Source organism: Pholis gunnellus, assembly GCF_910591455.1.
Source record: "Pholis gunnellus genome assembly, chromosome: 15".
Taxonomy (NCBI): Eukaryota; Metazoa; Chordata; class Actinopteri; order Perciformes; family Pholidae; genus Pholis; species Pholis gunnellus.
Genome location: NC_136542.1, coordinates 13,031,568 through 13,055,156, shown reverse-complemented (window position 1 = coordinate 13,055,156; position 23,589 = coordinate 13,031,568). Strand labels below are relative to the sequence as shown.

The following is a 23,589-nucleotide window of genomic DNA, read 5'->3' as shown; positions in this document are numbered from 1 at the left end:
CTTGACATTATGTGGGTGATGTGCGTCCACCTCGCTGCTTTCACATGGCCACGCCCCAGCTCTGTCTGATGCCTCCGACTCTCCTCTCCTGCTGCCCAACTCACAGTCTGCGCAGGCCATCCGCTCGGCAGCACGTCCCGGCGCAACAGGTAAGGTCCCGTCACCGCCGCTCACTCTGTCTGTGGGAACCGTGGTTAAACTGCAGCCCTTTAGAAGTGACTAATAAGTGCATGCCTGCAGCTCACCCGGCTTCAAAACTCATCACTTGGGTTTAGTGGTTTTTCATGAGAGGTGTTTTTGACACTCCCACGCATGCTTTTACAACAGCCTCCAGCCTCCAGCTATAATCTATTGTTTGGTGAGTTTTTTAATTATTAAGTTATCAAGTGTTTATTGAGTTATTTTTTTTTAAAGATTATGTATAGTTTATAAATTAGTTTCAATTTTTAAAACTGTATTGTAAATTTCTGTTCTTCAGGCAGTGCACATCAGCTAATTAACCATTTATCCATAACCAGTAGGTCTGCTGCCTGTTATGTTTGAAGGGAATGTTCAAACTGTAAAGAGTAAAGGACACATTGACATTATTCCTACTGTTCACAACTAATAGGACATTTAAATGATCTCAAACTTTGCTTTGTAGGATCATATTTTTACATATTCTCCAAAAAGAGTTTGGTACTGATAGGTTTTAATTCAATTTAAAGTAAGAAATATAGTCACAAGTGGGACTGATATAATCCACTAAATAAAACGTTGAATATGGTCTTTTCAACTCCATCGGTTCCATTTGTATATGCAGAAATATTTTTAATTACTTCAGCAATGGTACTTGCATCACATTGTGTGAAAATATTCTCTAAAAAAACAAAACACTTAAAAGAAATGAAACCAGCGATCATAGAATCAGATTGTTTTTACTTTTTTTTTACCAAGTTCATCTCTTGATAATTCCTTAGGGTTTCCATCAAACATTTTCCTGTAAATAATGTACACACAGCCGTTTCTTGTCCGTGGTCGTCTATTGCTTTCAGAATCTGTAATTTACCTTTCATGGGTATATAACAATTGTCATTTTTGTTCTTTGTGTAATCTATTATTACAATACCAGAATGAAATGATGCAAAAGAAAGCACCCCCTTATTGAATACGATTGAGGATTTCTTTTTTTTCTCTCTCTTTTTTTTTTAAAGAGCTGAGAATCTTGCAAATAAAGTCGTGTTCTTTGATAAAGTGTCATTTCAGATTTTCTAAACAAAATGACAGAATTACCTGGGAATGTTGTATGTATTAGATTAATCTGATCATTATTGAAATTAATGTACTTTATTTTTGCTACATACGTCAAGCATAAAGAGAGATTACATGCTATTATCGTAACTGTTTATTTGAATTCCACTGTTCAACAACAGGCATAGAGACAAAAAAGATAAGATATGAAAAAAATGTCAGTTTAAATTGCAAAAGTCAATAAACAGTATAAGAAATAAACATACAGGATTTAAGAACAATAAAGGGCTAGAGCATTTTTTCTTATTTATCACGTTAACTGTGTTGCTGTTTTCTGTCTTTTCAGATTCTTGTATTTCATAACTCTGACAACGTGTGTAGCTGAAAGTCTGTTTTCTCAGTGAGCCTGAACCTCAGTCTTCCCGACGAGAACATGCACAACTCCAGTGAAGGCTGCCTAGAGGACGACAAACCTGATGTCATGTTGCCTTGCTTCCGCAGAAACATGTATGACGAGCCTCTGGCCTCGTACGCCAACGGATCCATCATCTCCCAACTCCTCCGCAAGACAATCCACAACAAGAGGGCACTAGATGAAAGCCATTTCTACCTTTCCAGCTCCACTGCCGCTGACTCCGGTCAGGAGGACCAGTGCAGCGTCTCCTCAAAGGACAGCACGGTGGAAGCTCCCTCTCCCTGCGCTCACGTTTCTACAGGAGCCGGTATGGAGGGGGAGCATCCCGTGCCCGACCACCTGCAGGCCAAGAGGGCCAGAGTGGAGAACATTATCAGGGTCATGGCGGGCTCTCCCAACAGCAGGCAGCATGGAGACAGTGAGCGGGCTGACACAGATGCCAGAGACACCAGAGAGGCCAGAGAAGCATACAAGGAGAACAAACGTAAGCAGCGGTTGCCTCAGCATCAGGAACACAGTGTAGGAGGACCGGCAAACAGAAGTCCTGGAAGCAGCAGCAGTGACAACTGCAACACCAAGGATGAGGAGTGTCACAAGCTGAAAGAGCAGCTCCACAGCATGCAAAGGCTCCTGCGTCAGCTCCAGGAGAAGTTCCTTCAAGTTTACAACCAAGAAGACCCTGAACACAACGACAGAGATGAGACAGAAGTCGCTGTTGAGCACGCCGCCCTGGGAGAAAGCCCAGAGTCGTGCTACGCAAGCACTGAAGATGAGTTTGAAAGGAAGAATAGCAGAGTGACTGCAGAGTGCAAGGGCCGAATGAAAGTAGTTGGTAACCTGGCACACCAGAGAGAAAGTCAGAACCTGCAGGAAACCCTGAAGCAGGAGCTCTCCAGGGCCGTGAACGACTGTGTGGATAGGGTGTTCAAGAAGGTGTCCCCCACAGGGCTGGATCTGTCCCCTCAGCAGCGCATGTGCTCATCTCCAGAGATGCTGATCAGCGTGGGTGCAGACAGGAAGCGCCAGCAGGCCGGCTCCACCCAGGAACAGCCCCAGGACGAGGAGGCTGCAGTGAAACCCCGCTCTTTGGAGTATTATGAAAGCTCCGAGGCTCAAAGCCCACAGGACCAGACGGAGGCGCTGTCACTGGTGGTCCGCAAGCCGGCCGTGACCCCTCTGAGCTCAGTCACCCCGACTGTGAAGCGGCCCTATCCTGTGCACCAGACACCGTTTCAGTTCAATTACAGCACCCCTCTGCATGATAGCCAGATCCTAGAGCATCTTCTTAAGTACGGGCCCCATTCCAGCTTTGGGGGTCTCCCTTGCATGCCCCCATCAATGGACAGGACCTCCCCAGACTCAGTGGACCTGCCCTGGGACGCCATCGCCATGAGGTCCAAGGTGACGTCCAGCCACCTCGGCCACCACCCTCGTGCCTCGGCCCTGGGGGCAGTGACGGTCGACAATCTGTGTCTCCCTCATGTCAAGATCGAGTGCGGTGAACTGCAGAGCATGGCGGAACGAAACCCCTACATGTCACTCAACATATCCTTTCACATAAAAGAAATAGTTTGAGGCAGAGAAGCTCTGCCTTTTGCCTTTTTTTGATGCATCATTTTAGAAATATATTGTTTGATATTAATGACAAAAAATGTAGACAATAGACGCATGTTTAAAAAAAAAAAAAGACTTAACTGTGTAAATACAAAACATCTATTATAGAATAATTACATTTTATTATACAATCATTTTCATAAGTATTTAAAAAAAAAGACTTGCACAAATAGACAGAATTTGCAGTAAAAATCTTTAATGTCACATCATATTATTCTGCACTAATCCTGTTACTGCATGGTTTGTTTGGTAAGATCTCATATATGCTATATTTACCTTTAATTTAATTTATTATTTTATAGAAACTCCTTATATTTCAGCTCTTCTATTTGAACAATGGCTGGTTGAGGTTCATTGCAGCATGGGCAGTTCCAGTAACAAACTTCAAGGAGAATTTTTTCTTTGATCTTGCTAACCCGATAGAAAATTATAGCGTCTTCTTTAATCTGAGCAGAGTAATGACTTTAAGTTTAGAAAAAGACAAATAAAAAGGAATATAAGGCTTTGATAAGAATTGCCAGGAACAAAAGCCAATTTTTCAAAGGCAGAGAAAGCATCGGTTTCTGTTTCAGGAAGCGTCATTTTTTCAGACTTGAAAAGGTGCAGGATCTATTTCTCTATCATCAGAGTGATAGGGGTGCATCTAAAAGGTCACATCTGAGTGCTGGTGGAAACCAAAAGTGCCTCCCAACCACAACACTTGAGCTCCTGTCTTGAGCATTTGTTGTTGGATACCTTTGTCAGAATGTACATGATTGAAATAGAGTGCAAGATAACAGTTTTTTAGCCTCATAGGACCTCAAAGAAAATCCCTCTGGAATAAGTTGTTCTAGTCAAGGGGAAAATGTGTGATTTCTTCTTTAGTATGTGTTTGCTGACATTCACATCAAATAATATACATTTCATCCTTCTTCGCCTAAGTTAATTGAAATAAATCATTTCTTCACCATCGGTCTTTGTAAAGTAAATGATCCAAAAATAGTCACAATACTGTAGTTCAGTGTTGTTGATTCTCTTGTCGCGACGCATTAGATAGGAATATTATGTGGTGCCTCTCAGGATTCGCTTTATCTTTACAGAGCAAAGAGCTCTGCTTCTCTTTGAACAATACCACATCAATCTTTCATCCCAACTTCCATATTTCAAAGGTAGGCTTCCCTAATAAATGTATGGCGTGGTGACCTGATAAGGAAATATTATGACCTAAGGCGTGGTGGTGGACTACAGAGGAAATGCTCCTGAGCATCTTCATTGCCATAGGGAGAAGCTTGAGAAGGTATTGAATTTATTAATATTGTCAATAGAGGAACTATATGTTGAAATGTACACTATTTATTTATATTTTTTCTAAATATGCCACTAACCGGAAAAAATATTTAGAAAACATAATATCTGTAACTTTCTACTTTTTTGTAAGATTTTACCAAATTTCCAAGTTTTGCGGGATTTTTTTTCCGAGGAAAAAATAATACAGCAACATATGTCTTCTTTAAATCAATTTAATTATATCAGAAAATTAGCTCCCTTTTTCAAAACATTTCAAAACAAGCTGTCTTAACTGCCAGGCATGAAGTGCTTCGCTCTCTAATTAAAAATCCCTAATCTAATTCGTAATTCTGTTTTGCCAATAAGCACATGTTAGGGTCATTATTGACTCCCCGGTTAATGCCGAGCTGTTCTTTAGGGAAATTCAATTTAGCTGAAGATTGAGGCAACACAATACTCTGGTCTGCTATCACTTTGCACAGGACTTGATGCTGTGTGTTCTATTTAATTGTCAGCTTTTTCTGCCTTAACTTAAATGTGAACATCCAGGAGGGCCTCACCCCGAGCCATCTGAAGAAGGCAAAGCTAATGTTCTTCTACACCCGTTACCCCAGCTCCAATGTGCTGAAAACCTTCTTCCCTGATGTCAAGGTAATTTCTTTTTTTATATATAAATAAATTTCCCTTTTTTATTTACCACGTCAAACGATCTGCAGGATTGTTTGTCCGGCGTTTAACTCCCCGGTATCTACTTGTCAGTGTGTGTTTGGGACGGAAAAATCAGCAGTGTGTCGGAGGAGAGAAACAAAAACGCAGAGGGTTTAAATAACAAAGCCACTGAGCTGCTAGTATGTCCTGGGGGCAGAGGGAGATACAGGGGCATTCTCTCTTTAAAAAAGCCACTCCAGTCAGCAAATGGAGTGACAAAGGACTCTGTAGGCAAGGCATTGCTATTGAGTGTCAACAGAGAGTTGGTATTAGACTTGTGCGGCAGCAACCAGGCGGCGATGAGCTGGCCCTAAACACAACATCCTGTGTATTTTGGCCTTGGGCTCGTGTCATGCCTCCTCTTCTATCTCCTCTTTTTGTCTTCTCTCTTGTCTCCCTATCTGTCTCCTGTTGTTAGCTCTTCTCATTCATCCTTTTTATCTCTGCTTCCTTCTTTTTAGTCCTTTCTGATAGGAACGGTACATCCTTTCTGCTTATGTTACAAACTCCCAGTCATACCTCCTCTCCTGCCTCCCCCTCCAGTTCTCTCTCGAGTTTCCCTTCCATCTCCTCTCCTATCTTCTCTCCTTCCATCGTGGCCCTGGATCTCTGAACCAGTGCGGGCCCCTGCCTCTCAATCTGCTCTGACCCCGGGGGTCAGGGGGGAGGATGCTGTCGCTGCAGCCCTGCGAACGTCTCCTCCTTGCTTACAATCCTGTGGTGGGAAGTGGCACTGAACAAAAGAGCACCTAATCCCAGTGTCTGATTCCATCCTATCAGCCCGAGTCAATGAGAGGGAAGCTTCCTTCTGTCCTTATGCTGCCGCTTTCTCACCCACCACACCAGAGAGAAGAAGCGTCTTTGATGCCTGCCCAGCCCTTAGGCATTTTTTTCTGTCTTTCTGGATGAGGAGATAGAATAACAAGACTAATGTCAAGACTGAGTTTAGAAATACAGAGCCCTGACAGATGTTTTTTCACCCCGGACATTGGTGGGAAAAGCTCCGAGCAATTAATGTCGCGTAGAGTGACAGACCATTTGGTGGCATTTTGCCCTACAGGTACCAAATGATGGGTTTCAGTCAATTATGGAAAGGGGGGGGGGGGGCCAATGCCAAAGCCTTAGACGGCCATTTACTTTGTAATTGAAAAGCATTTATATTTTAACATTTAGGTTTGCTGTAATTGAAGTCTGAAATAGAATTGCATATTTCATTTATCCCGAAAAGGGTGATCCCTGCTTTCATTTCCCTTCTTCACAGAGAGATCAAAGGTCAGAAAAGCACTTTTTGGAGCTGCCAGGGATTGATTGTGTTGCTCAAGGACAATCCATTTGGACAGATTATTGTCTCTGCAGGGGCTCCGGTGTTCAGTCTGCTACAAACGTATAAATGGTATAGGTTTGTTTTTTCTCTCCAGTTCAACCGCTGCATCACCTCTCAGCTGATCAAGTGGTTCAGTAACTTCAGGGAGTTCTACTACATCCAGATGGAGAAGTTTGCCCGCCAGGCCATCGTTGACGGCATCAGTGATGTCAAAGACATGACAGTTAGCAGGGACTCAGAGCTGTTCCGGGCACTGAACATGCACTACAATAAAGCCAATGACTTCCACGTAAGTGTCACTCACTAGTCACTAGTCTCATTCTGTATGCACACTGTGCGACAGATGAACAAGGTTTAATTAAATTAAAGGAACATATTTGCACTTCTATTCTTTATCCATTGTGGGTTAATCCACCACAAATCTTACATTAGGAAATACATTCATCAGATTAGATGCTATATTTTAAACAAAACATTTACATTTCTGGGAAACTGGCACTTATTTCTCTTCTGACAGACAGTTGAATGATGAGATTGAGTCAGTTGACTGTCAGTTCAATATGAAGCCACAGCCACTAGCTGATAAACTTAGCTTAGCATAAAGACTGTAAACAGGGGGAAACGACTAGTGTAGCTCTGTCCGAAGGTGACAACATCCTCCTACCAGCACCTCTAAAACTTTCCAGTAACATGGAATTTATTGTCTTTTTAGTCCTGAGCAGTTGCCTGCAAACATGTTGAATTCTTGTTTTACACTTCAGTTTTTGCACAGACAAATCAAATGAAATATAAACCGTTAATTGGAGGTGCATAGTGAGAGACACAAGAGAGTGGTATCAATCTAAATCTGCCAGATAGTGAATGAGCATATTTCACAAAATGTCCAACTATTCCTTTAAAACATCGGACACATTCTTCACAGCAGTTACTAACCTGCTGAAGTATGTCCTCCTGTCAGCACGTATGTCCGTGTGCTGCGCTGACCTGTGTGTCACACTGCACCTGTGGCTGGCCAGCCTTTACAGCCATTATCTAAACTCCAGAGTGATGCTTTATCAAACTGTGGGAAGAGGAAGCCGCAAAATCCCACTAAAACAACTCAGGATTAGAGGACCAGTACGCCTGAGCGAGACTGAGATTGCTACTGATGCGGAATGCTGAGAAAGACGCTGTGGATTCCGAGGGAGAAGGCCGTTTGGTGGGAAAGGGATGGGACCGTTTTCTTTACCTTGGGACCAAGACATTCCTTTCCCAGGGATGCTTTTGTGTCAGGAGATGAGGGGGAAAGAAAAATAACTTGTGCCAACAGCTGTTGTGTTAACTGGTCAGTTGGATGGGAAACAAGGGCTGCAGGGCGGTTTTCTCCCAGCATCCCTTGCATCTGATGTGTTTTTATGGACCCCGGTGTAGTTATAGGTCACTGCCGTTACCCTTTATCACAATTTTACACTTAAAACTAAGCGTATCAAATCTTATAGAAAAAATATTTTAATCTTTCATATTCCTGGTGGGATTCATAATGATGTTTTGTTGACTGGCCCTGACAGCATTTGGTGGAATCCCTGTAAAGAAAGCTCACCAGTAGTTAGTTTAGGTTCAAGAAAACAAGACTAGCTAATCAAAGAGGCATCAAAATGAAAGCTAATGATTGCAGCATTGCATTTATTGTATGTGTGCAGAGAACAAAGACATGAGCTCCCTTTCATCAGTTTGAGTGTTTGAAGAATTGCGCTACAGGTCTTCAAGATAGATTGTTCAGTATGCCTGTAACACAGCATCACACGAAGCACTTTTTTCGTCATTAGAATATGATTTTAACTCGATTGATTCAACTTATGGGTTTCCACTTTTTCCCCTCTTTTACAGGTTCCAGACAGATTCCTGGAGGTTTCTGAGATCACCTTGCATGAGTTTTACAGTGCCATTTCTGCCGCCAAAGATTCTGACCCCTCTTGGAAAAAGGCCATATACAAGGTGATCTGTAAACTGGACAGTGACGTCCCGGAGGAATTCAAGACATCTTCCTTTATAGGCTGAAGTGGATAATTATAACAGTGAAGGAATTGGAGTTAGTCACTAACAATTCCAGAATTATTTCATCTTTTCTTGTAGTGCATTTTAGTGAGGTGATATGTAGATGTTGGATGATTAATCATTTTGTAGATCTGTAAAAACACACACAGGCACATCATTTTAAATATTAATAAGCTCTAAAATGCTCTATGTTCTACTTTTTCAAAACAAGCAATTATTCTGAAGCATTAATGCTCCTGTGGTTTATTCTATGGTTAAGTGTTTACTTGTATAATCTGCCTCAACACATTTAGAGAGTTACTGAGTTTGTAGGTGTGTAAAAATGTATTATCATGAAACTATAGCGTAGCCTGATTTAGCTGAACTGGAAGAGTTTTTTTGGCAATTACTATCAGTATTAGTTTGCTTTTGATTCCATTTCATTTCAGAGGTGTGTGTGTGTGTTGTGTACATGTACATGTGCTGCTGTTTTATGTTGCATAGTGTTCTATAGTCATGTTGTAAATGTGTAGCTCCCCAGAATGTGCATGTGGAAATAATGCAAGTGACTGTTGTGGGTTTTATTATCATGTATAAAAGGTCATGTAAAGTACAATCATTTTCAGATATTTCATTCACAGACACTGTACTGGATGATTATTAAAATTAAAGATGCACTAAATTATAATATACAAATTGTGTGTTATGGTTTTCTTTAGCATTTAGAGAAGACACACACCAGGTACATGCTTTGTTTTTAGTTGTAAAAGTTTAACGCTCCCTATGAAAATGCTGTGAGCCACTGCCGTGCCCCTAAGGTGCCTCTAATCCACGTCCAGCAGCCAGCAGTTAAATGTCCCCCGAACTATGCTGTTCACATTGTTCACCGAAGCCAATTCAAGTCAACTTTCTAAGGCCTGCATTCATTGTGTGGCCGGTGCGGATGCGGACAACTGCCATGTCTTAAAAACAGCCACAATGCATTCCCTCCTCATGACTAATGCCCGAGGTGACCTCATATTACAGTTGTGCCACCAAAGCAAAATTCCACAAACCCGTTGGCTCTTTCTTCCAGGCACCCACTCAAAGCACGCCGATGGCAAACAAGCACACGTAAGCACACGCAAGTATGGTGACGTCAGAAACATCTCACGTGAGCTATTTTGGATGCCTTGGGCTCAATATAAACCAGAAAATCACAGCGGTGAATGAAATGTGATGAATTTAATCCGATGAACATTTTATAATTCCCTGTGAATCGGCGGCGTTGGTCGTTTTTAGCACAACAAAACTATATGTTTGCAGGTCATTTCAACAAAAGCAACAAGGTGCCTTTGAAATAAATAGAATAAAGACGGGAAAGCACAACAGCGCTGACCACTTTTATAAACGTACATTGTTTCTTATCAACTAGACTACATTGTCAGTGCGCAAAACCAAACATTTAATAGGAAAAGCAATTAGGCACCCAAGCACCAATTACATCAGAAATGATAACATTAAGGAAATTAAAACATTAGTTGAATTGGTTGATGACAAAGACTGGAGACAATAAACCCTACTAATCTTTTAATAGATATTTCTTTTCAATTAGATCTGTCTTCTTCAGTAAATTGATTTACATTCTCTACTCAATTAAAATGCCTCTGGTTGAACCAAAGTGCTTTGCTCAAATTAATTTTGTTGTGTAACATTTTCTGAACAAGACTTGGTCGCCTCTGATATAATGAAAGAAAACAACGAAAAATACCTTCAGTTTGTTCCACTGCCTCTGGCTGACAAGGCTTCAACTTAAACGTCGCGCGATATGAAATGATGTTCTGTACAGTCAAAGATAAAACGCAGCAGGCTTTGTAATGAAGATGAAATGAAAAGTGAAAGGCAGCAGGACGACATCAACTTCAAACAAACACGCTGTGTTGGAATAGATGCTTTGTGTCACGCTTTTGACCTTTTTCAAATGAACATTTAAAACTAAATCGTTTTTTTTAAGGAAGCTGTAGTTTTCTCAGTCACAACACTGAAAGAGACAACATGAATTGACATCAATCGCTCAGTTGTTGGAGATGAACAGAAAAGAGTAACAGCATCATCTAGTGAATCTCTGCTGTAGTACACACAGCTCAGCTGGCCTCACAATCGATTCATCTCTCGCAGTGCGAGTACGATACTCTTTGGTGTGAACAAACTGTTTGTTGGTATTTTACATTTTAGCCAATCACTAGTCTTCTTTTTAAATTAAATCAACTCTATAAATCTGTGTTCAAGCCACTAAATACGCAGCATCAGATTCTGCCGTGTACAAAAAGTCTCCACACAGAGGTGCACTTGTCACTGTGTAGAAACTGAACTGCTGCTCGGGGCTCCTTCAACACTGCCCCCCCCCCCCCCCCTCTCACAGCGAGGACTTCAGGGAAGCAGACACTGTGAAATCTTTTATAATTGTCAACATCGTATTTTATACATTTTGTGGGTTAAAAAAAAGCGTGACTGACTGTGCGCAGTCAGTGTATGTGTGTGGTGTGACATTAATAGGAAAAATGAGCCAGTGTCTCCATAACAGGGTCCTGGAGAGACTAAGGCAGGATCAAACACCCCTGAGCTGGAGACAAAAGCAGCTGGGGGACTGGGGGCATTGGGACAGTTCCTCTGTTTAATCTCCTGCTCATAGATACGGGCTTTTTTGGCAGGCTCACTCTGGGAGGGCGCAGGGAGCAATAGGGAGTGCAACTTGAGAATGGAGGCCGCTGACTTTAGGCTGCCCTTCAGACAACCACTTCTTGGTGTAGTTTGGTGTGATCACCAGTAAATCTTTATTAATTTTAATTGGAGCCCCCATTTAAAAGAGCAATTAAAGCGGATTAATCGAGCCCATCCCGTATAATGTCTTCTGTTAATTAGTTTGTCAGCACTGTTTTAATATCGCTTAATGACTTCATATTTCAGGGATGACATTAAAGGGATGCTGAAGGAAAAGAAATGGCCTTATCACAATGCGTTGCTTTAATGGGAGATGTCCCCCGCCAGCGGGCAAGGTCAGGCCCGGGGGCCGTTGGGGAGGAAGAGGCTTCGGGGTGGCACAGAGGCAGCCACCTCCAGGGAAACACTGCCTCGCACACACTGCCATGCAGTCAGTGGCGTACGTACACTCTCCGTCGTTCACTCGGCCTACAAATAATTCTGGGAGAGCTACGAATGGAGAAGTGTGGATCCTGGCTGGATTCAGTTTTCTCTCTTTTGCCTTGTCCATTTTGGAGGCTGATGGGAACATTTAGGGGAAACAGATGGAGAATGATATGACTCAAAACTCAGACTCACGGAATGTTTCATCACACAAATTGCACTGCAGGCAAGCGAGCCACCACAGGATGCTGCGTAAAGCGTTCAAAATCATAATATCTACACATCAACACCGACTGACACAGCAGTGGTTTCTGAAGTGGGTGCAATGACACCCTGGGGTACCGTAGGGATGAACCAAGAGTGCATCCATAATCAGCAATCAACTACACAATCTGTGGCTGTATTCTGTGGGAGCTGGTTTTTCCTCATCTCTGGCATGCATGGAAAACAAAGGAAGGAATCAACTCAGATTCAGAGTCTCTCCTCAGCAATTGTTTATTCTAAAATCAGGCAAGATAGTGTAACACAGCTGACGTCTATTCTGGGTGATTGAGAATGTCCCTGTATTACTGCACTTAATACTAATGTCAGTCCACATTTGTTGCTTACTTTCCCCCAAGATATTTGCTTTCTAGGTTGTTTCAAATAAATTCAAACATATATCCATGGTGTCATTTGAGTTGTAAAGGGTGCATGTGTATGTGTTGGGAGAGAGGATGTGCCATGAAAAAAATCCCTTTGAAAGGTTTTGAAAAAGATTGTGTTAAGGAAACAAACCAAAGCGGGACATCCCCAGATACAAAATATATTTGATGCGTCTATAGCCACTGAAATTCTTCACTTTTATTCTGTGATTGTGTACAGTATACTCCCCCTTTTTTTTTTTTGGTGATATACCAGATGTTTAACAGAAGCAATGAGAAACTGAAAATGTTAACACAAAGTTCAACTCCCCTTTTAAACAGAGATTTGATGTACTGTAACAGTGCTTCGCATCGCGCCTGCACATTAGCCCGTGATGCTCCCTTCACAGCGACACTGAGCCAAAAGGTGGCCCAGCAAGCAAGAAGTTGATAAAAACCAACAGCACATCCTCCTTATTGCAGCCCTGGCTGGCGTGCATCCCTGCTAATTTGAGTGTGCCCTCGCACCTCCACTCATCTCAGCAGATTCATAAATCTCATTCCCATTATCCCGCTAATTAGCCGGGATTACAGGAGCATGTAATGCCCCCGCTTCCCAATAGATTGATTGGAGGACGGTCTCTTTGTTTTGAAATCACTTCCTGATTGATGTACAGAGCCCTAGTTTGCAATTGTAATGGCCCAGATGTTAACAATCAAATGCGTTTCCGCTCCAGGAAGTAACAGTCTGTCATGGAAGAGGAGCCAGCCGAGCGTGTAACGACACATCACAGGAGTGTGGGGAAGGAGGGACTGCGGAGGAGGGGATGGAGGGATGAGGGGGGGGGGGGGGGGGGGGGGGGGGGGGGGGGCGGCATGCTACTGAGAGAGGGCATACTGTCCATGCCCATACATCCATCTGAAGTGCACTCTGTCTTTTTGGTTGCTTTTGCAGTAAACAAATGGTGACATTTGCTTTTCCGTTGCTTTATTCTGGATTTGTTTTTGTTTTTTTGCCTGAATTGGCCCCTTAATTCTTTGAGAAGGAAGGTATCTGAAAAGCCCCTCTTTAGTTTGGTCATTGTAATTAAAGATGGCTGTATTTAAATGCTCACATGAACTGGCTTCAGGCTGGAAGACATGACTTCTTCATCAGCACATTAGTGTTGAAGGTTTTATCAGTGGCAGCTTCCACAGTCTGTCAAAGGGATCCACTCTGCAAACAGTAGAGGGCACTATTGTCTAACCAAACCGACTCCTTCGCTTTCCTCTTCGTTCCTTTTTTTCTTACCCTTCACCAATAAATCACTTTCCCGGATAGTTAATGGATATAGAAGCAGATCATGAGTGAGCTATCTGTGGGGTGATAATTTAAGTGAAGATCCCCACACTGATTGCAGTGAAAGGTTATTTATTTCAACAATAATGCAGGACACAAAGGGGGAATCTGGGCGAGATTACCAGCTAGGGTACGCTAGAGTGCTCATCTCCAATGGAGCAGCGTGTAAATTGGGTTCACTTTCCCCAATGAAAATACAGACTGCAGTTTATTTCAACTTTATGCACATGGAAGGCTGTGCTTCCCTCTCAAGGGTGGCTGGGGACTTAGAGATGGCTGTGCATATGAGGGGAGGGTGGGTTTAGACCTTGAAAAATGCCCCTTTTGTCCCTGAGTCTCTGGAAGGCTGAACTATTGAGGTATGGTCCCCCTATCCACCAGTTCCCACTCTCCTCTAATTAAAAAAGCATGATGACAATAAGGAAATGATCGAAAGCATGTTGCAGTAAATAGTGGACAGAATAAGCACAAGCTCCTAAATGGGACGAAGGTAAACTCTTTGTGCGTTTCTAGCCTTTGTGTGCATGTTTGTGTGCACGCATGTTGTGCACACAGTGGAGCTGGGCACTATTGATTGACTGTGTTGGTGGAAGAACCGCAGGGCACAGAAGCCAGCTCGGCACAGATACTCCAGTTCTCCCCTCATGCAGAAAAATGCATGATTAAGGGCCGACTGACATGTCTAAAAAGTCCCGGAGAGAGAAGAGGAAATAGCTCCATATGCTGCCCCATGTGGTCACAGCATTCTGAAAGTATGGCACCGCTCGCTGTCTGGTTCTGCATCACTTCCAATAGCCACCAATCACCGGGCTCCACAAACAATGCGGCGGTAAACACATGCCACAGCATATAGCGGAGGAACTTAAAAGCCGTGGCGTACCATGCTCAGCGCACTTGGGTATAAAATGTATACTTTTACATGTCTGTCATGCTCCGGGCTTTCAACTATGCTGTCAGCCAAGATATGCATCGGACATGGATCCAATGCTGTGTGAGATATAACCATTGGGTAAAGGAGTGGAGCCCTTGAGCTGCATGATAAGCACTGTCAACGAGACATAACATATGTATCTATGCGATGCTTTGCTTAACGCTCCAGCAGCCTTTGGTTGACTTTACCTGGGGTGGCAGGTGAATTCCCCCTGCTCAGTGCCATAGCTCAGGACTGAGAGGATCAAAGCAGCAGCGTTTGAAGTAGTGCAGAGAATGAAAAAAGCCAAGAGGAGTACAGTGAAGGGGCGTCTTTAGGACTCCAAGGTTCGGACTCTCCAGGGGGGGGAGGGGGTCTCCATCCCCAGATGGGTCTTCTGATCATCAGACTCCTTCCTCAGGGTGATGGAAGCTAAGCAGCCCTCTCAATGCATGCAGCCTTCCATCCAGATGGGTGGATCACAGGTCAAATCGTCCCAGACAACTGACTGGGGACATTTGGGTGGCTGGTCCCATGGGGACAGCATGGGACAAGAGGGAACCTGCCCGAGACGGGCAGCTGCAGCCCTCCCTCCTGGCCTAACACACCCGAGGGTGTGCCTGCTGCTCAGCTTGTGCCCCAGTGGCATGTGACAAATGGTGACATGCTTCTGCTCCCCTGCTTTGTTAGATTGGTGGCCCTGATTGAAAGCAAAGCAGCAGGCATCTCTCCGATCCATATGTCTGCAGAGAGATGGAGGGACAGGAACGAGAGGGTCAGACTCATCTGCAAGCTTTAGCGAATGCTCAGACAAATGAAAATAAAGTGATATCATTCCAGCGCATAAACGTATGCAATTTTCTGCAATAATGGGGTAGCGGAGATGAGCATGTGCACTGCCATCATTTTATTTACATATGGATGAGTCAATTTTTGTTTTCATGCAACCCAGTCTCTTCATTAAAATGTGCAGCTCGAGTCGTTCAAAGAAGGATCATATTTCATGGACGAATGAGGAGAGTTCAAAAGGATTTTGAAGAAATAAAACAAGAAAGAAGGCAACTGAGCCAGGCCTTCCACTGAAGTTCCAGCAGCCTTTATTAAAAGTGCGCCATGATTGATAACCTGTCAGTCATTGGAATAATCACGACCAATCCCGTCTCTCGCAGCCAGCTCTGCTTCCCGCCCTCATCCTTTATGCCCCTATCACCCCCAACACATCCACTTGCCATTGAAAACCTGTAATTGAATGAGTTTTTGTCATTATTGTGATTAATCATATTAATTTGAACTAATTAAGAGATGGTTCAAAGTTATGACAATTAGATTAATGAAATTAGTTTTAACTTTTTTTCACCCAACCTAATAAAAAAAAAGGGAAAATCAGACCACTGTTATGAAACAGTTGGCAATCTGGATTTGGGGACTAATTGAATGTCTGATTTTATTAATGATGAAATTTATAAAAGTCCTTGAGGGGGAAATTAACGCAGATTCAGCTGGTAAGAGTGGAAAATTAATTAAAATTCCTGGAGATATTCCTGTCATTAAAGGCACAGGCCCTGTTAACCCTGGTCCGACTGTGAATGGCTAGTGTGTAGACACAGGGGCTCTCCACAGTGACTGCAGGGAGATATATGGGGCTTTTAGGGATGACAAATACGCTTTAGGAATCCTCCCTTAACTGGGGTTATTAGGGGTTCAGTGCTGAAACTCTTTGTATTTGTTCAGGCTTTTTTCCCTTACGTGATTCCATAAAATTCAGAAGACAATTCAAGATTTTCAAGCAGGCATTAGAACCATTACAGCATGTGTCGAAAGTGTACCTGAGACACTGAACCCCTAACTGCTCCCCGGGCGCTTCTCAGCAGCCCACTGCTCCCATAAGCTAGGGATGGGTTAAATGCAGAGGTCAAGATTTGTGTATGTGTATATGTACATGACAATAAAAATACATTATTATTATTATTATATCAATGGCAGGGGTGGAAATAAATATTTACTCTCCTAACTGTAACAAAGTATTTTTTGTGTACTTAGGCTATACTTTATTGAGTGTTTTTAAATAACGGTAGTTTTACTTTGACTTAAGAACTTTCTGTCTTATGAATTCTAGCAAAGTTACAGTTGAAGTTGAGTTTTTTTCTTAGTCCTGATTATGAACAGATGAAATCAGCAGCTGCAGCAGAGATAAAGCTGCTGGTGTGTCCGGTGACCCTCTGGAGGCTTCAATGTGTTGCTGCCTTCACTGGATGAGTGTCATGAGTTGTGGACGCGCAGTCTGTGAATAGTTAGGCCAACACAAATGCAGTAATGAATACGAGAATTATTTGATTATGGGTTAAGGTCAAACTGATTGTACCGTGGCATATATATGTATAATATACTAAAAAGGTTGTGTCTACCTTAATTAATCACGGTTTATGATCCAACCGGCCGGCACTCTAAGTGATCCAAATCAAACACACCCAACAGGTGCGTGCTTGGTCTGGCTAACATGCTAAATAATGGATCCGTCAGTGCGTCGTTCAGCTCTAAATGTTGGAAAACGCCAAGGAGTAAACGAGGCCTGGAGACGACGGAAGGACTCCCGTTAACTTCAGACAGGTGAGTAGCCTTCAACAAACGAACCTCACTCTCCCCGGAGGAGACAGACGGTCAGTGTTGCTCTGCAACGATGCATTGTGAGCGTGTGCGTGCACGAGACTGCAAGTTGAGTCAGTGGATTTGCTTCTGTGTTTTTGTGCCGCAGCTGTTGTTTATGTTGTTTTTCTATGTCGTCTGCTTTGTTGATGTTTTATTCTGATGTCGGTCGCACCCGCCGAGGCGTTAGATTATTTTGTATTGTTGTCTGTCTCGTTTTTGTCGAGGCCTAGTTGAGTTTCTTCTCAGTTCTGATTAATTCCATTGAGGTTGCACAGAGGAAGTTGCATAATATGAATTGGGCATGGCATCCATGGAGTGATGTGTACATAAGTTGAAATGTTACACTGTATTTTGCATGTAATTTAACAACAGAAAAGTTAAGTAAGTTGGTTTACTTTTACCCCCCAGTAGCCTAATTCTTAGTAAGAGTATTATCCTACATTTCGACTCCCCAACTTTTACTTATATCCGAGAAGGCAACATTTTAAGTGTTTTAATTAGTAATTTTGCTTTTACTTGAGTAAAGTATTGTAGTACTCTTTCCAGCCCTGTGGGTTGGTCTCTGTGTAGCCCTGCTAGCAGCATGGTGTACTGTAAGGGATGGCCATTTTGGTCTGATGGTCGGACTTGACTCTCTTGCGCTACCATCAAATAAAAAAGTTAATTTCCATGTGAGTCAAACTGCAGTTTTTTGGGTCAATTCCAAGCAATCCCTGTCCTGTTGCTTGGCCGGTGCTAGTGATTGACACCCAGGTCAACCCCTGCCACTCCGGGTGCAGTGGGGGTCTGACACTTGTGTTGCATGGGCTCTGCGCGCTCCTTCAGCTCTGCATATTCACCAGCCTGTCTCCCTCTCTGCAGGCCAATTCATAATTAACAGCTGTTGGCTTGTCAAGAGTGGCCCTGGCCGTGGCACACACACATATATTTATATTCACTGTGAAGACCCCCTTGCCATGGATGGATTTCAGAGGCCATGAACCCATCCTCTTCCCCTGAATGATGGACACTCACCTGAAAGCTGAAATACATACTTAGTCAACCTGCTCTCACCATCCCACCACCTTCCCCTTTTCTCTCTCTCTCTCTCTCTCTCGCTTCCTCGCTCACTCGGTTTCTCCGCATCTCTTTTTTTTTCCTCTTCACCCTCCTGCTCAGCACCTTCTGCCACCGTGTCAGGAACTTTTGCATTAAGTCCAGTCCGTCTGGCCCGCGAGGAGGCAATATGAAAATGAAGTGTGGCCGCGGCCGGCCCTTTGCTATGTGTGTTTGTCATGCCTGTTTAGCTGAAGTTGAAATGTAAATATAGACCGCGGGAGATCTCGGCTGTGATAGGCTGCTTGAAATTCTAATAAACAAGTAGCTGTCCACCTGTAATAAATGATACCCATAAAAAGGGGTGATTCCTTGAGCAGATAAAGATGAGAAGTAATTGTTTGTGCTCACACAAAATTAATCAGATCAAAACAGGGGCAATCATTTTAAAGAGACACCAGACCCATAAAATAGGCAAAGCTGTGATAAAGTATTGTCTATCAGGCATGCAGTCTGGAGGTTAGCATTACAATAATATGGAGGGCCAGTATTCATGTGGCTGGAGATAGGATTATTGCATATATTCAAAGAGGGGAAAATGTTTATGGTACATACGTATACAAGCAGAGGTTCACAAAGACATTCAAGACACAAGGTCATAAGCAATGGAGGGTTTCATTTTTACAAATGTTTAAATGCATAAAATATTCTAACATTATAATCACAATAAAGAGTGATTTATAAATGACGCTCCTTTTACAATTTAAGTGGTATCAATGAGGAGGGATCAATGCGTTACAAAACATATTTCAATAATTTATAGCTGTAGTGATTGATCTGGTTACTTTGTAATACAATATTTATGAAATGATAATTCCAAGGGCATGCTCAGCACTGTACCTGATGGCATTTGTCTATCACCATTTTCACCTTTGTGTAAAAAAAGAAGCCGAGTTTGAATGAGGTTTGCATCTTGTTTGCTTTGTCATGGCTGCCATCACTTGTATTGAAACTAACACACTTGCGGTGCCAGCCAGGGGTGTTCCCCTTACCCAGATGCCATAGTGATCAGCACACACAGTGCGGTGCCATCCGGTCTGAGGGCCCAGATATGATAGACCACCTGGAAAGAGGAGAGGCAACGCAAACATGGTTATTTTCACAGCTTTGATATGCTAAACACACAAAATCCACTCCAGCAAAGGGGCCAATTTCTGTCGCTCAGTGTTTAGTCGTACACATGGTGAGGACATAGAGGAGCTCTGTTCAGCTCTTACGCTCTGGCTGTGGTCCTATGCAATGTGTTTACCCGAGCGGGTGGAGAGAGACCCTGATACACGCAAACAACAGGGAAGCTCGGTGCCCACTGGCCACCTTGGAGATCATCCATACTCCATTTCTGTTATGAGGACTGTTCATTTTGTATAATACGGTCTGTCTGATTACTGAACTCTCCCTTTTTCCTTTTCCAAACTCAATGGGATGACTTATGTCTTCACATATGTCAGTGTATGTCTTCCCGTAGTGCTGTATGGTAAAAGACCAGCGGTAGTTGAAGCTCAGAATGAGTTGCCGCTCGCTAGAACAGTTTCGCCCCGTCAATTGACAGTGACCTGCGTTTCTGTCTGAGCGCAAAGCTGCCAAACTAAAGTACAATGAGCTCCGAGGGTGTCAAATGGAAGAGATCAACAAGTCCTCCATTAAGCAGCTGTCCTAATTGAGTGGGTGATGAGGCTACGGCTTCTCTGGAGGGTATTGTATGCTTTGGCAAGTGTCTCATCTAGTTACAGGCAAAAGATTGCATTTGAAGTGAGGGAGAGCCAGCAGCCGAAGGCAGCACTTGTGTGAAACTCTTTACACCGACCAAATTCCCTGCTCTCTTTATTCTTGTCTGGCAGGTTGTAATGGAGTTAATTGTACAATAAAAGCTATTCTCTAAATCATTTCCTCTCTGTCCATACAAGATTGATCACGGAACCAATCTTTTCTACTGCTGTAATTTTCATATTTAATGAGCGTGACTCCAAAACTATTACACTAATTAGTCAAATCTCACATATCGGTTATGATGCTCGCAGTAATTAATATTGTATTTAATTATAAAGTGACCCATTTCAATGGCTTGCATGCAGGCGCTGCTGGTTGCTTTGCCTGCGGGTAGGAGGGGATGTTAGAGAGGGGGGGGGGGGGGGGGGGGGTTGGGCTGTTGGACAGCACCGTGGAGATGGATAGAGAGCTAGAAGGGATGGGGAGAGGTGGGTGGGGGGGGGGGGTGTAGACAGGTGTAGGTGCTGCGCGTGTCTCTCTGTCTAGCTGTGCCACTGCAGATTTCCAGTTTTCCTGCAGCATATGTCTGCGTGGTTAGCATGTGCTAGAAGCCCCCGCTTTCTTTCACTGGAGGCAGCCAGCCTGTGTGATTTATGTGGGGCCCCTGTTCCACTGTGCATACACTGGAAAATCTCCAGTTTACACAAGAATTGCCTGAAAAATGAGATCTGTGACTACATTCTTTTCATTAGCGGCTTACGCTAGCGTGGAGCCTGGGAGCCTCTGAGCCCCTAATGATGCACACGCAGGCCCGTAGCCTCCCAGCTGCTCTCAGGCTCTCATTACCTACACAACACTCATGTCACAAACACTCTTATTTAATTTCCACAACAATTAAAAAAAGGAAAACAATTGCTAAACTTGTGCTGCTCGAGGCAGCTGAGTGCCGTGTGTTCAGTGGCTCAAACTAAATGTTTGTGCAACAAAGACACGCACATTTTGATGCTCGGCTGTAAAGCGACGCGATAAACAACGGCGATATTTTGATATTGTGCTCCACGCAATACACAAGCAGAGAGCTCAGAGATAGGAAACGACATTAGGATGGCTATACTACAATGAGATTTTATTACCAGGGGGACGCCCAAGCCATACCCGTCTATCTGTATAGTGACAGATATTCTCTGCACGTGGTCTGTACGCGTGCGCTCCTGCAAACACACAAACAACATTCAATCTCTCTTATAGCAGAAGAACATGCAAAGACCAGCCCCCCCCCCCCCCCCCCCCCCCCCCCCCTCCCCTCCCCTCCCCCCCCTTCTTCCTCCTCTCCACCTCTCCAGCCATCAGTAACAAACAATGATGCTCTCGTTCCCGGGCAGCAGTTCAGTTCTCTTATCTAAATAAGATTTACCCTTCATTTAAACGGGGCCTCCATCAGTTTGGAGAGATGGCAGAGGAGTAGTCAGCGGGATAGAAGACCTAGGGCACCTCATTTTATCTTTATTTATGTCTCTCTGCCTCGCTCTTTACCCAGCAGCAGGACTGGGTGTGCACATGCCACCGCCGAGACGCACTCAACAATGTAATTGGGGTGATGAAAAATTATCGTGATTGGGGGCATTGCCTCGCTCGCTCTCATCCACCTCGCCGCCCTGTGCTCCCCAGCCCACACCCCGCTCCTCCCAACACCCTCTTCCCTCTGCCCCCCCCCCCCCCCCCGACCAGTAATAACATCTCCGGGCCCATCTGTCACCATCTAATGTGACAAAGTTTTTATCACATGTATTAAGGCGGCCAGATTAAAAAGTAAATACGGCAATCTCACCAGGCCCCCGCGCTGGCAGGTTATGGCGCATTTCACGGTGGCCTGAGCACCTCATCAGTGTTCCGCCGCCTGTGCCCCTGGCAGGGAAACAAACAGGCCCCCAGGGAGCAGAGCCTGAGGGGGGGGGGGGGGGGAGGTAGAGGGGACCGTGGTGGGGTTGTGAGTGGGTTGCGGTTGGCTGCAGGGGGAAAAGAAGGGGACGGGAGGTGCTCGGCAAGCACGGGGGATTGGGGTTAAGGAGATGTTAACGGATACCATTAATGTTATATGTCTTCTTCCCCAAGCGGTAGGCGGCAGCCTATATTGGCCCTTTTGTTCCCCCCACGGTTTCCTCTCTTGCTCTCCATGGGTTAAGAGGGTGGAAGAAACCGAGAAACTGCATGGAACGGGAGGAGGCGGAGGGCCAACATACCACTAGTAGATACGGTACCATGCTTACGAGAAAAAGGATTTCACATAACAACTAAAGTGCAGAATTGGATGTTGATCTCCCAAACTTCACGCTCTCACCGGGTGATTCATCCGTGGTGTAACCACGCTCTCTGTCGTCCTCTTCCCCCCCTGCATCTCTCTGCATCCATGGTCACTGGCTTCTAAAGTAGGGTGTTTTCCATCTGGCCCATCCATCCCGGCTCTGCATTCAGGAGGAACACGATGGGGCTCTCGGCACCACGGCTGGCAGATGGGGAACTGAATGCAGTATGCCTGTCAGATTAGCTCCTGTAATGGCTCATTTGGGCTCCTATGAGGAGATATTAGCACATGTGTTCCATACGTCTGTGCTGAGCTCCATTAAACTACCAGGAGAATCCTTCATAAACACAAAACGCACACCTCAGGAGTCCCTTAACACGGGTGACCAAGTGGAACAGGGTAGTGAGAGTTTTTCTGGAAATGTAACACCAGAGTACAAGATGACTGAACAACATCGACTCCGGAAGACTCTGGACAGCAATTCCAAGCAAGAAAAGTGCTGTTTATTTCTGTCCCACACACTCTTAGGTGTGTTCATAATGAAGTGGCCAAGTCCGCTTTGAATAAAGCCCTAATGAATCCAAGCGGCAGCAGGCTTGGCAGAGCAGCCGACAGAACAGGGCGTGGAGATTGTCAGCCGAGCACCTGGGATAGCTGGGCTGCGTGCTGGGCTGCATGGCTGACAGGCTGGCTGCTGACAGCTTTGTGACAGGTCAGTGTCTTTGCCGGAGCGCTATCTGTAGCCTCCTCCAGAGGGAGAGCCAGCGAACATGTGTAGCTGTCTCTCTGCCTGTCATTAGGGGCTGCTTAGCGAGAGGGCCCCAACGCGCCACTCCAGTTCACAATTAACTTCGCAGGGCGCCGGGTGTGACAGACAGCGGAAAAGTGCAGGATGGTGTCGGGCCAACAGCGAGGACAGGGCGGCCGCTGTGCTGCTCCCGTCGGCAACAGATGCTAGTTCAGATGCCCGGGACCTCGGTGTCACTGACCAGTCTCATTTCCACCGCACTCCATGGACCTGAGATGGCACTTGGACAAAGACCAGGAAATTCAATGGCAGCACATACTCTATACACGTGTCTCACTCTGCATAATGTGGTGGAATGGATCACAGACGGGCCAGTGTGCTGTGTAGAACTACACCTACAGTGCAGTTGAATAGGCTACATACATGCTGCGGGTCAACTAAGTAAAACGTCCCGAGGTGCTCTCATGCGGCATCTTGTTTTCCATCTGCCCACCCCGGCAAGTCTGAACAAAATGCAGTTGCGTGC

The 23,589-nt window shown here is 44.4% G+C and overlaps 1 protein-coding gene across 1 annotated transcript; it reads left to right on the top strand.

Moving 5' to 3' along the window:
• Positions 1-44: 44 nt before the first annotated feature.
• On the top strand, positions 45-8,594 carry prox2 (prospero homeobox 2; the record flags this gene model as incomplete). Its single annotated transcript, XM_079174700.1, has 5 exons — positions 45-149; positions 1,619-3,196; positions 5,075-5,176; positions 6,652-6,846; positions 8,424-8,594. 5 exons carry the CDS (start codon positions 45-47, stop codon positions 8,592-8,594), a joined length of 2,151 nt encoding a protein of 716 aa, XP_079030826.1.
• Between the last annotated feature and the right edge of the window lie 14,995 nt (positions 8,595-23,589).